We start from the raw sequence: 12,661 nt of genomic DNA on the forward strand, positions 1-12,661 counted from the left end.
TCCTCTCTAGCTCTGTCCTCTAGGACCAGGTTTTACCTCTTAGTTTATGTCATAAATCCACACAGAGGGATACAAAAATGTTTTAAAGGCCACAGGAACCGATAATGTGTATTCTTGGCAGTTCTTCGGGTCACACGGGCAGTCAGAGTCTACAGCTGGTTATTCCCCCAATTACAGGAGCCAAACTAGATATAGTGGGCCCTTTCCCCATTCACACTGACCTGGGAACCACATGGCAAATTAGTTCCTCTGCTTTATTACAGACTTAGGCGGCTTGCATGCACAGCGTGCATCCAGACTGACAACTTCCCAGCACAAATGACATTTAAGAAATTGTTGAAACATACTTGCATCACAGATATGTGTTTTTATGTTTTTCTTTTGAAAAGCTTTTGAGTTTTATAGAACACACTTCCGCTGATCAGGTCACTGTTTACCTGCTTCTCCACGTAGTGATTTTGATTTGAGTGTTCTTTTCTACTACTGAGCAATTGATCAAATACTCCCATTTAAATAAGACACCAATAAAAAGACACTGGCTTATCCCAGACTTTATATGTAAAAATAATCTGCAAGAGTTTAGCACATAAATGTGTGTGTGTGGGGAAATGTACTATATTTCAAAACATTAAAAAAAAGTTCAAATTACCCATCTCTTTCTTTCTTCGGTCTTCATTTCATCATACACAACGGGAACATGCAAGGGAGAAAGAATTTTCATGAAATTTTTGAGACATTTGATGAATCAATCACATACAAAAAAAAAGTTTCATTGTCTCACATGTTGGTTCAGAGCTTTGAAGGAAACATATAAACTGCCATCAGACTTTGGATAGAAGTTTTGAGACCCATATGAATCTCAGGAAGTAAACATTATTCTATGATGTTTCTTATTAGGATTTGAGCCTTAGTTCAAAGATTTTAGGTACTTAAACTCTTTGATTTCCTTATATTCCTTTTACAGAGGCTTCAAATATATCCTATACATCTTAGGTTTTCAGTGGGGTGCTGGTGCCAGGAAGTTGTTTTTTTTTTTTTTTTTTTTTTTTTTTTTTTTTTTTTTGCTTTTTTTTTAACATCTTTATTGGAGTATAATTGCTTCACAATGGTGTGTTAGTTTCTGCTTTATAACAAAGTGAGTCAGCTATACATATACATATGTCCCCACATCTCCTCCCTCTTGCATCTCCCTCCCACCCTCCCTATCCCACCCCTCTAGGTGGTCACAAGGGCCTCCCTGGTGGCGCAAGTGGTTGAGAGTCCGCCTGCCGATGCAGGGGATACGGGTTCGTGCCCCGGTCTGGGAGGATCCCATATGCCGCGGAGCGGCTGGGCCCGTGAGCCATGGCCGCTGAGCCATGGCCGCTGAGCCTGCGCGTCCGGAGCCTGTGCTCCGCAACGGGGGAGGCCACAACAGTGAGAGGCCCGCATACCGCAAAAAAAAAAAAAAAAAAAAAAAAAAAAGGAAGTTGTTTTAAAAAGTATTTTATAAATGGGTTTCTCATCCCCTTAGTTTATTCCTGAAGGTAATTTATCTGAGACCAGATGCTGGAACTGGAGTTTTGTTGACTGTTTTTGGAAGTGCTTTAGTCAGTAAGCCTTGAGGGGATGGAACAATTCACCATGCAACAGGTTGCAGGAAAAGCAAACACCTGTTTACCGAGTGGGTGGTCTGTTGCAGGCAGTTTACATGCTGCTTCATTTAATCTTTTCAACAACACGATCACCATTTTATAGATAAGGGAAGATGCAGAGAGAGGGAAAGCTGTCAGTGGGAAAGTAGCAGAACCGAGATTCCAACCCTGGCCTGGAAGACCATAAACCTGGACTCATTTTGCCACGCCACCACCTGTTTGTGCCAGAAAAAAAGGCCATTTGGTCACCAGACTGATGACGACATTTTGGACTTCTCTGGTCATATAACGTGGATTTAGTTTAGAAGCTCATCTGTCTTCACTCACTGTAGATTAGTTTGCATTGTCGAGAGTTAAATGCAAATGGATCTATATCATACTCCTTTTTGGGGGGCATCTTTCACTCAACATAGTTATTCTGAGATGAATCTATGTTGTTGTGTATTCCAGTAGTTCATTCTTTTGCTGAGTAGCAGTCTATGGTAAGAATATACCACAATTTGTTTATCTATGACTCTGCTGATGGCTATTTGGGTTGTTTCCAGTTTTTGGCTAATACAAATTAAGCTGCTGTGGAGATCTGTGTACACGTTTTTGAAGGAATATACCCTCCAACTAGATTGAATGATTGTTCATAGTTTCTCATACTTGCTTTAAGAGATAAAACAATATTTAAAGTGGAACTTTTAATGTTCCTCATAACTGTGTTAATAATAGATGTTCTAACTTCTTCCCAGTTGTGTTACAGGAATCAAATGAGGTCACTGATATAAAAGCATTTGTTTAATCATAGATCGGGTTTTATAAGAGTGAGCTCATAGAAAGAGGGTATCTTGAGACTCCTGGGATTTTAGGTCTTCTGTGGGAGGATCTGGCTCCATGAGAAAGCAATTTCCTTCATAACAAGTTTACCTTACAATATTCTGAGCATTGTTTTTCATGATTAAAAGTTTGCCACACTCATAAGCATATTATTTATTGTATTCGGGGGTCAAAATGTTTTCTGGGAGACTAAGTCTACGTAACATAATGGAAATCACTGGGAAAATGTGATCAGATATACTTTAGAAGCATCCTTGACAGAAAGAAGGATAAACTCTTACAGAGAAAAACACATGGAAAGATGCAGTTTTAGAGAATATAATAACTTTAAAATATTTACCTTGCAAAATTTCATCACCTAACATTTTGGTTTCTTCTGAAACAGATTTTTTTTTTATTATTAGTTTTTCATTTATTTGAAGGGAGGCGGTAATGAGCATTTGAACATTCACCGAGAGAACTGTTCCTATCATTTCCTTCAGGTTTAAATTAAAAATTTATTCTTTCACTGCAGTGGTCTATCCAGGAGACCTTGCATCTATGCAGAGTGTTCTCCTATCACCTTTTATTTCTCTCTAATCCATCTGAGTTCACATGGAGTACTGTGGAGCAGCATCTCGAAATAAAGAAAAATGAGTCTGCTTTGGTAAATGTTAAGGGTTTCATCTGTTGTGACTTTCATGTTCCACATGCCCTTCCTCTGGAGTTACACAAATCAGAGGGGCCTGATAGCTTCGAGATAAATAAATGGGTGGAGCCCCCCACCTACACAACTGTTCTTTGTGAGCATGTGGGACCCACCCTGTGGACCTTCTTGCTTTAAGACAACAGATGGTGACAGGCCAGGAAGAACTTCGAGAGAGGCCTGTCCTCTCGTTTTACAAATCCCCCTCAGTGCAAGGGATCTCATTCTGCTCACACCAGGGCTGATATACGCCCTGTGGCACAGTTAAAAAAATACCACGTTATGATCCTCCTTGTAGATGTTTTGAATAGTGAGAACTTAAAAGAAAGATGCAAAAGTCTTGCCAAAACTCCTGAACCCACATTGGAATATTGAGATGCTACTGGATATAGGCCTGCTTATGGGAAAGCTGTGGGAACACGATGGAACCCTGCTTTAGCGTGGCACTATTTTATTTCATGTCTTCTATTTAAATATTCAATTTTATCAATTTTGCATGGTAATACATTACTAGGGACCAGACATCAGAATGGTCTAAAAGTACGGTCAGACATCAAAGTGATAAAACAGGTATTCATAGTTCCATCCCCATCCCTGTCTACCCAATTCTCTTACCCCTATAGGTACCACTTTTGATTAGTTTCCCCTGTCTCCCTAGGATCAGCTTGATTTGCTTAAATAATGACGGTATTTAGCATTGGATAGGAAACCAGGCAATTGACATCAAGGTAACGAATTGCTACTTTTTGGGATCTGTCTCTGCTGAGGGATTTTCCTAAGAGGTTCGGTAAATGACATTGCCAAGGACAGCGATGAGCTCTCTGCAGAAAGCCGTGTTTCTGAATCCGGAGGAAGGGAGGAGGTCGGCTCCTGTGTTCCTCCTGAAAAATCACCTAGAATCATGTTCTAGTTAGACAACTCCTTCATCTGAAATGTATTCAGCTTTCAGGATTTGGCGGAGCTAAACAATTGGGGTAAAAGTGACCTTAAAATCCTCATGACATTGCTTTAAAAAGGGGATAGCGAGAAAGAAAGTTAAAAATTGAGAAGAGTCCGATTCTCTTACCGAAATCCTGACACATGGATTTCTTTGAACCCTGGAAGTTTCTTAAATACTTTTTGCATCTGCAGAGAGAAAGAAATATATGAAATACTCTTTGGTTCTACTGGGTCAGACCTTATCTAACTGAAAAAGCCTAAACACTTTTGATGAGTTAGGGGAAAAAAGTGAAAATGGAAAATTGAAGTAACGATGGAGGCCAAACTTTTTGTTCTCATTTATTTCTGAAACCCAGAGGAAAGTGTTTTGCTATTTATTTAAAAGCTGTAATTGGTTGTTCTGACCTGCTTTACTGGTTACTTTACATAAAATATGAAATAATTTTAAGGTGGTATTTGGAAGAAACATTTTTGGCTACAGTATTTTTATTTATACACACAGAGTAATGATCATATTTTCTGAATTGAAGTATATGATTTGGAAAATATCTGTAATGTTAAAGGGATTATTAAAGTCAAACTGGCTGCTGTACCTACATAAAATGGTAGAAGCATACATCAAACTAGTGAATACAACAAACAGGAAGCAGACTCACAGATAGAACACACTAGTGGTTACCACTGGGGAGAGGGAAGGGGGAGGGGCAATGCAGGGGTAAGGGGTTAAGTACAAACTATTAGGTATAAAACAAGCTACAAGGATCCATTGTACAACACAGGGAATATAACCAATATTTTATAATAACTATAAATTGAGTAAAACTTTAAAAAATTGTGAATCACTGTATTGTACACCAGTAACATACCATATTATATAGCAACCATATTTCAATTAAAAAAAAAAGAATGTGTAAAAGAAATGGTAGAAGCAAATGCTAATCTTATCAGTTTTGCTCTCAGATTTATGTGGACTTTACGTTTTCTTGATTTCACCTTGCTCACGAGGTGCGTGGTCAGAACAGTTTACAATTGCAGAACTCAGTGGCTCCCAGATCCACGGTGGCCTGGCTTCTGCCTCTGGGCTCCCCCAACAAGGACGGTCCTCTCCAAACCTAGGGGCACTTTCCACTCCTTTGCCACAGAGTGCCTGCTCTTCTTGGGTTCTTTTTCCATCTCTCTGGCCACTTTCTCAGTCTCCTTCACTCCACCCTATTTCTGACTTCACCCTCTCCCTCAGCTGTAAGGATCCTGCAGGTCTGCATTCTCAGCCCCTCACCGCACACACGCTCCTATGTATGCAGGAAGCTCTGCTGTGGGTTCTGTGCCAGGCTCTCAGGACACATCACCATGGAAACGGGCTCTGCCCTATCCAGTTCACTTATGGGGGGCAGGGAGGCAAGAGAGACCACGAGGAAGTGATAGCAGTTAGTAGTAAAGCGCTGAAGGCAGGGGCCACCCTGTCCCCCTTTCCCTGCACCCACTCCCCTCTGCCTCTCGTTGGGGGATCTTCCACAGTCACCTGAGATGCAGCTTGGAGTTCTTCACGTGAAAATCCCAACTTTGCCACCAACTAAATACGCCCAAACCAGAGTGAATCTCTTCCTTCCAGATCTGCCTTTCCATCCCAGGCTCCTTATCTCGGTCAGGGTCACGAACACCCATGGTCTTCCATCCAGAGAGCCCAGCAACCCTACACACCTTCCCTCTGTGCTCCCGCTGTCCAGTCACCAATGCCTGCTAGTCTGAATTCCACATGACTTTTGTTTCTACCACGTTCTTCCTATCCCCATGGCAGGCACACCCTCCCTGTCTCCTCTCTGACACTGCTGAATGGTTCTCTGGATGTGTGTAGGGGGAGGGAAGGGAAATGGGTTTTGGGGGTGTGCTGGGGAGGGTGAAGGAAGATGTCCCCTTGACCACACTTTCTTCCTAAGTTAATCATTCCCTATCTGTTGCTCTTGACTAGAAATCCCATGATGGGCTGCAGTGCCTACTGAATAAGGTCCAATTCTTTAGAATGATATTTAAGACCCTCCACAACCTACCCCTCCAAGTACCTTTCCATTTGCACTTCCTGCCATCCTTACCCCCTCGGCCAATGTCGTGTCCTCTGGTCACACTAAACTAACTCCTGTGTCTCCCCAAATATGACACGTACTTCCTCTGGGCTTCTGTGACCTTGTTTTCTCTTTAGCCCCAAATGCAACTTCTCCTACCTTCTGCTCATTGACTGCCTCCCCCACGCCATCATTCAAAGGCAGCTCAAGCATCTTCTCTATTGAAAAGCATTTGTAGCTCCCCCAAGTCAGGCTCCATTATTTCTTCTCCCTACTGTTCTAGAACTTACTGCCATACATCCTGTAAAGCAGTCCTTGAGGGGCAGGTTGTCTCTTCACTGAGATTATGCTTCCTGGGCTCAGGGATTGTGTACTATTTACTCATCTTTATCTCCTTTCCTCCCAGTCTGCAGCAGGTCGTCATCCATGTAGTAGGGACTCAGCAAACTTTGCTTAAGCGAGTTGAGAGCATCTTTTCTTTCTCTAAACTCATCAATATGCCACTGCATTGTCACCGTATCTAAAATTACTGCTGAGTCTACATTATCTATGCCAAGAACTAGAGCAGTGATGCACAAATAACCCCCAAATCACTTACATTGGGCTTTGTAGTGTATCGTGGATTTATTTTTTCCAGCAGACTGATTTACCATCTAAATTATATATATACTAAAAAAATTTTTTACATCTTTATTGGAGTATAATTGCTTTACAATGGTGTGTTAGTTTCTGCTTTATAACAAAGTGAAGCAGTTATACATATACCTATGTTCCCATATCTCTTCCCTCTTGCATCTCCCTCCCTCCCACCCTCCCTATCCCACCCCTCCAGGTGGTCACAAAGCACCGAGCTATGCTGTGCTATGCGGCTGCTTCCCACTAGCTATCTACCTTATGTTTGGTAGTGTATATATATCCATGCCACTCTCTCGCTTTGTCACAGCTTACCCTTCCCCCTCCCCATATCCTCAAGTTCATTCCCTAGTAGGTCTGTGTCTTTATTCCTGTCTTACCCCTAGGTTCTTCATGACATTTTTAAATTTTCTTATATTCCATATATATGTGTTAGCATACGGTATTTGTCTTTCTCTTTCTGACTTACTTCACTCTGTATGACAGACTCTAGGTCTATCCACCTCATTACAAATAGCTCAGTTTCGTTTCTTTTTATGGCTGAGTAATATTCCATTGTACCAGTATTAAAAGTAGGTTTGTTCCCTGAGTGTGTAACAACTGTAGTGATGAAGGTAGCTCAGCTTTTGGGTGATGAGGAGATGGCTGTACACACCTGAGTTTAAATATCGGTTCTGCTACTTTCTAGCTGCAAGACCTTGAGTTTATTGCTCAATCTCTCTGAATCTTGGTCTTCTTAGCCAAAATGGGATAACAATACGTATATCGTAAGGTTGTCATAAGGAATAACTAGTAAGTGCCTGACACGCTGAGCAGAGAGCTGGTAATATTGTTTTATTTATTTACTTAGTCTTTGCCACCTTTACTGGATTCCCAGTTCCTTAAAGCTCGATTTACTTTTACTTCCTCAGTGGGCACATAGCATGGAGGCTGGCAAGGCAGAGCAAGCCTTCCGTCAGTTGTTTTTGACAGACTTCAGGGGGGAAGGACAGGATGAATGTCCTCATAGAGGTGAGGGGCAGGGGGCCTGGGTAATAAGTTTCCGTGCCTCCACTCCCACCTCACGGTGGGCTTAAGAGAGGTGAGAGAGGAGGCCAGTTTCCTCAGAGCTGATCTTTATTACGGGAGCAGGTGGGAAAGCTCCGTGGATGCCTTGTGACAAATGGCTTTGGGGCCACAAGGCATTTGTGCCCCCAACTGCCATTCCAGTGACAGCACCTGGCGTGGACTGTTTTAAGTGTAAGCTGCAGGTTCTGGAGCTCAAGGTTCAGACCCTTGACTTGTCCATCTTTCTGGTCCAGGATACCAGTGATGCTGTTACACATCCAAAAACAATCCATCACACACAGAACTGCTTCCGGAGAAGCCCCGGCTGCAACGTGCGCAGCAGGGAGCCTCGCAGGGAGAGCGACCCCTAAGCCCCTGCTCCTGTGGACGGGATTGATTGCTCGTGTCCGTGTCCTCTCTGTGAACCTGGCTGTGACTGATTGAGAATCAGCTTTGATTAGGAGGGTGCAGAAGGCATCTAAGGAGGCGATGACAAAGGCCCCCAGTTAATTCTGCTAACTTATCTTCCGGAGACCTTCTGATCATGGAGCGGCTAACCACTAAATTGCTAATTAAGTGCCCAGTTAACCTTATTAATAATGTGAAACGCACAGAGGCCTTCCTGATTCTGCTGGAATGTATGTTAAAAAAAAAAAAAGGCAGCCGTGTGGAGTTCTCCTGGATGTCTGCACAGGAGAAAGCATTCAGACAACAACTAAGCATTCCTTTTGACATTTGTATTAAATTGGTCATTAAGTTTATTGTGGAAATTAAATTACTGCAAAGCACTGGCCATTAATTCCTGATTAAGCCTGAATGGCTGAGCTAATGCAAATGTTGGGCTGTGGTGAGGCTGGCTGGTTATCTCATGGCAGCTGCTGGGTGGTTGGATGGCTCAGGTGCCTGGAAGGGGAACAGATGTGCTGAGAAGAGGGGCTCCAGTGACCATGTAAATGGAACCAGCAAGACTGATGTGATGGTCTCTGGAACAAGATCCAGCAAGACATACTCCTCTTTGGTTGATCAATTTTTCAGAGGCTAGAAGAGGCATGTGCATTTGCTGATACACAAATCCTTTCCCCATGCATATTTATTTGGGAAAAATAGAAAGTATAGCATAGGGGTTCTGGTGCCAGGCTGCCTGGGTCTGAATCTTGCCTCTGCCAGTTAATAGGTATTACACTGTTGGGTGTATTAATTAATCGCCCTGCACCTCAGTATCCTCACTTGTCAAAAAGAGAAATGATTTTACTTTAAGTAGAGAATCCCATAAAAAATCCCGTTAATATATATAAAGCATTAAGAACAGTGCTACTATTTCGATACAGAGCATTTTGGACTTGGAAAGGCACTTCGAGGTCATCTTTAGTTTCTAAATGAGGAATCAAGGTCAGGGAAGTGATCCCCAAATTCTCATGGCTAATTCTTGGGCAGAAACAAGCCTAAAACTCAGATTTAAAAAAGTTATGATTTCTTTGCATTATTTTACATCAGGTTGTTTTAGGTGCTTAGAAAATTAACAACAGGTCAGTGAAGACAGTCTATGGTCAATTATCCCATTTTAAGATATTCTGACTAGCCTAAGGATTTGTTGAAAAGAATATTTCAAAGAACAAATAGAAAAGTTAACAGGCAATTCTTTAATTCATTCTATCTACTAATCCATGTCTAAGTACTTCTCTGGTTCATAAATATCCCATGCTGATGCTTTCTCTTTGAATTTCACAGAAAAGATTCTTTACATGTTATTGACTGAATGCTGATGCAGGGAGAGGTGGGGGTTGAGAAGGTTTCTGTTATTCATCTCCTCTCCAGCTGAGAGGAGGAAAGCATTGAATTTTCCAAGTACGAGAGCTAGGCGACTGTTCCCTGGCCACGCTGAGATGCTTGGGCACCCAGGCTGTTCATAAATGTAGTTCATGGTTACATCATCTCATGGATGCTTCTAATTTCAATTGCATTTCTACAAACAGTTATTGAGTAGTTAACTGCATCCCAAGCTCTGCATTAGGAGGTAAGCAGCAGAGATGAAAGAAGCAGTTCCTGCCCTTAAGGGGAAGCTCATGCCCTCATGGCAGTGAGTGCGGCCAGAGAGCAGAGAGGAGTGGAGATAATGAAACCATAGACGTGTAAACAAACAATCTCAAGACAAGGTGATAAGTACTGTGACAACAGTGGGCACCGGGTGTTAGCCCAGAGGAGAGGCACTGAACCCAGAATGCAGAATGTGGAGAGAATATTTCATGACGAAGTTTGTAAAATGCAACTCAGGGAAGGGTATTCCAGACAGAGAAGGCAGCGCATGTAACGACTAAAGGTAAGAAAAGATTTGCAAGCCGTTCGCATTTCTGGAAAGTAGAGTGTAAAGAGGGGGATGGTAAAGTACTGGTGTGAAGCGGAGGCTGGAAAGGAAGGCAGGAGTCTTATCATGGCATATAAACGCCAAGTTCAGCATGACAGTTTGGATTTATCCTGCAGGGAATGAAGAGCTTTTTAAATTAACCAGGAACAGGCGGCTGCGATGATGGTCAGAGATGGAAGAGCCATCTTGGGATAGTGTCTTGATCTAGTGACGGATGATGTGGACCATATAGCTTCTTCCACTTATCACCCATGAAGAATGCCATGCCTTTAAAAAATAACAAGTGCTGGAGAGGGTGTGGAGAGAAGGGAGCCCTTGTGCACTGTTGGCGGGAATGTAAATGGTGCAGCTACTATCAAAACAGTGCAGAGATTCTTCAAAAAATTAAAAATAGAACTATCATATCATCCAGCAATTCCACTTCATTCCAGTTCTGGGGGTTTATCTGAAGAAAATGCAAACACTAATTTGAAAAGATTCATGGTCATTGTAGCGTTATTTACAATAACCAGGATATGGAGCCAACCTGAGTGTCCACCAATGGATGAATTGATAAAGAAGATGGAATACATCATACATAATGCAATATTATTCAGCCATAAAAAGAATGAAGTCTTGTCACTTCTGACAACATGGATGGATCTCGAGGGCATCATGCTAGGTGAAATAAGTTAGAGAGAGAAAGACAAATACTGAATGATCTCACATATATGTGGAACCTAAAAACAAACCAAAAAACCCCCCGAAACCAAGCTCATAGATACAAAAAATAGATTGGTGACTGTCAGAGGTAGAGATGGGTGGAAGGTAGGAGAAATGGGTGAAGGGGGTCAAAAGGTAAAAAAAATAAAAAATAAATAATAAAAAAATGAAAAGAATGCCTGGTCACAGGAAGATAAGCCAAGAGGATTTCTGTGCCGTTGACTCCCAGATCTGAGTCCTGCCTTGGGCTCTGGTTGTGTGAGGTGGGTTCACTCACCTGAAGCTGAGACTTGGCTGCAACCTCCTGGTAATACGGGGACTGGGAGTCGGTGAGCTCTTCCTTGAACTTCTGCTTTGCCAGAGAGATGCTGAGCTCCACCTTCTGCTCTAGCGCATCCTCAGCAGCATCAGTGAATTCTACTTCCCTTTCCTGGGTTAGAGTTAAAAAAGAAAAAAAAAGAAGGGATTCTGTTCATATAAATCACAAGCAGATGGTTACATTGTATCATATATGTTGAGACTGTCTCAGGAAGTGGGTTATGAAGCCTTAAGTGCTTCTAGAATAAAAGTCCTATTCACTAGCAGTGGCCTCTGAATTTCACGGAGTATCAAAGCTCCGATGAGTTAATTATGTAGAATCCTTGAGAACTCCATCATTTGATGACTGTGTGCTCTTCCTGAAAGCATTTACAGACACACACACTTATTTACTTTTTACCAATATCCTTTGGTTCATTTAAAAAGCATCTCCTCTACCATCTAGGGTAGAAATCTTTGCCTTCTCTGAACCTTTGCACTAGCAAATGGCATCTGGATTGTTCAGATCCAGATACACTCACAGTGTATCCTATGATACACTCACATAGAAGTGTTTTTTTAATATGGTAATCTTGTCACCCCATATAAAATCTCCTTGAATCCAGTGTGATTCTCGCACTTCATTGAGTCCCTCAAAGCAAAAAACATGAGACCATTTCTGCACAAAAGTCTCAGTGAATATCCATGACAAGGCGGGTCACACCCTCAGCAACCTGTCCTAACCTATTATTCTGTCTATACATCTGCCGTCTTCAATCATAGCACTTAGGCTATTTTGTTGCCCTTATTTGCACTATAAATTCCTTGAAGGACCGGACTGTACTCATCTTAGTATCTTTAGTTCATGGTCCATTGTTTGCTGAATGAAAGAATAAATAGAGATGTAGGTGGTGAAAATGATGTTAACGGGAGGATATGATGAATGTGAAATAAAATATTCAGGGGATATTTACAGGAGAAGGAGGGACCTATATCAGACTTTGAAGGAGATGGGACACAGGTAATGTGAGAAAAGAGAGAAGGCAGACTGGAGTTGTCTTAGAAATTTTGCAGTGAATATGCTTAATCTCAATAATTTTTTCCAACAGCAGTTTTCACTGTTGATGAAACAGTATTTTTGAGAAAAACAAAACGTTTAAATTCTTTGTTCATAGCAATAGTTCCATCAAGTCTACAGTCATCCAGCCTAAAGCCCAGAGAGAATGGCCAGCAGGGTTCTCATCTCTGAATTTCCATGTAGAGATGGTGAGACTGAACTTCCTGCCTTCACCTTCTGGCTTTGATCTGTGCCTTGGAGGGAGGGTCTCAGGAAGAGGAAAGGGCCAGAGAAGCTTCACAGACGACAGGGAATGGTAGACCTGTGGCAGTGACAGCATAAGGATAAGATCCAGCTTCTGATTTGGGGTCCTTTCCTTATATTACTGCCCTCTTCTGGGTCTGCTGCCTGCCTTGTGCTGCCACA

General features: G+C 42.0%; 1 protein-coding gene across 2 annotated transcripts in view; it reads right to left on the minus strand.

Annotated features, from left to right (window-relative positions):
- The window catches only part of IMPG1 (interphotoreceptor matrix proteoglycan 1), an 88,979-nt gene that overhangs the window by 47,665 nt on the left and 28,653 nt on the right, over positions 1–12,661 (minus strand). For both annotated transcript variants that reach the window (XM_060115214.1, XM_060115213.1), the window contains 3 exons: positions 11,159–11,311; positions 4,208–4,266; positions 650–670 (listed from right to left, as the gene is read on the minus strand). In XM_060115214.1, the coding sequence (XP_059971197.1) occupies positions 650–670; positions 4,208–4,266; positions 11,159–11,311 (233 nt within the window). The remainder of the gene's footprint in view (positions 1–649; positions 671–4,207; positions 4,267–11,158; positions 11,312–12,661) is intronic.

The sequence above is a fragment of the Mesoplodon densirostris genome, chromosome 12 (genome assembly GCF_025265405.1).
Source record: "Mesoplodon densirostris isolate mMesDen1 chromosome 12, mMesDen1 primary haplotype, whole genome shotgun sequence".
Lineage (NCBI taxonomy): Eukaryota > Metazoa > Chordata > Mammalia > Artiodactyla > Ziphiidae > Mesoplodon > Mesoplodon densirostris.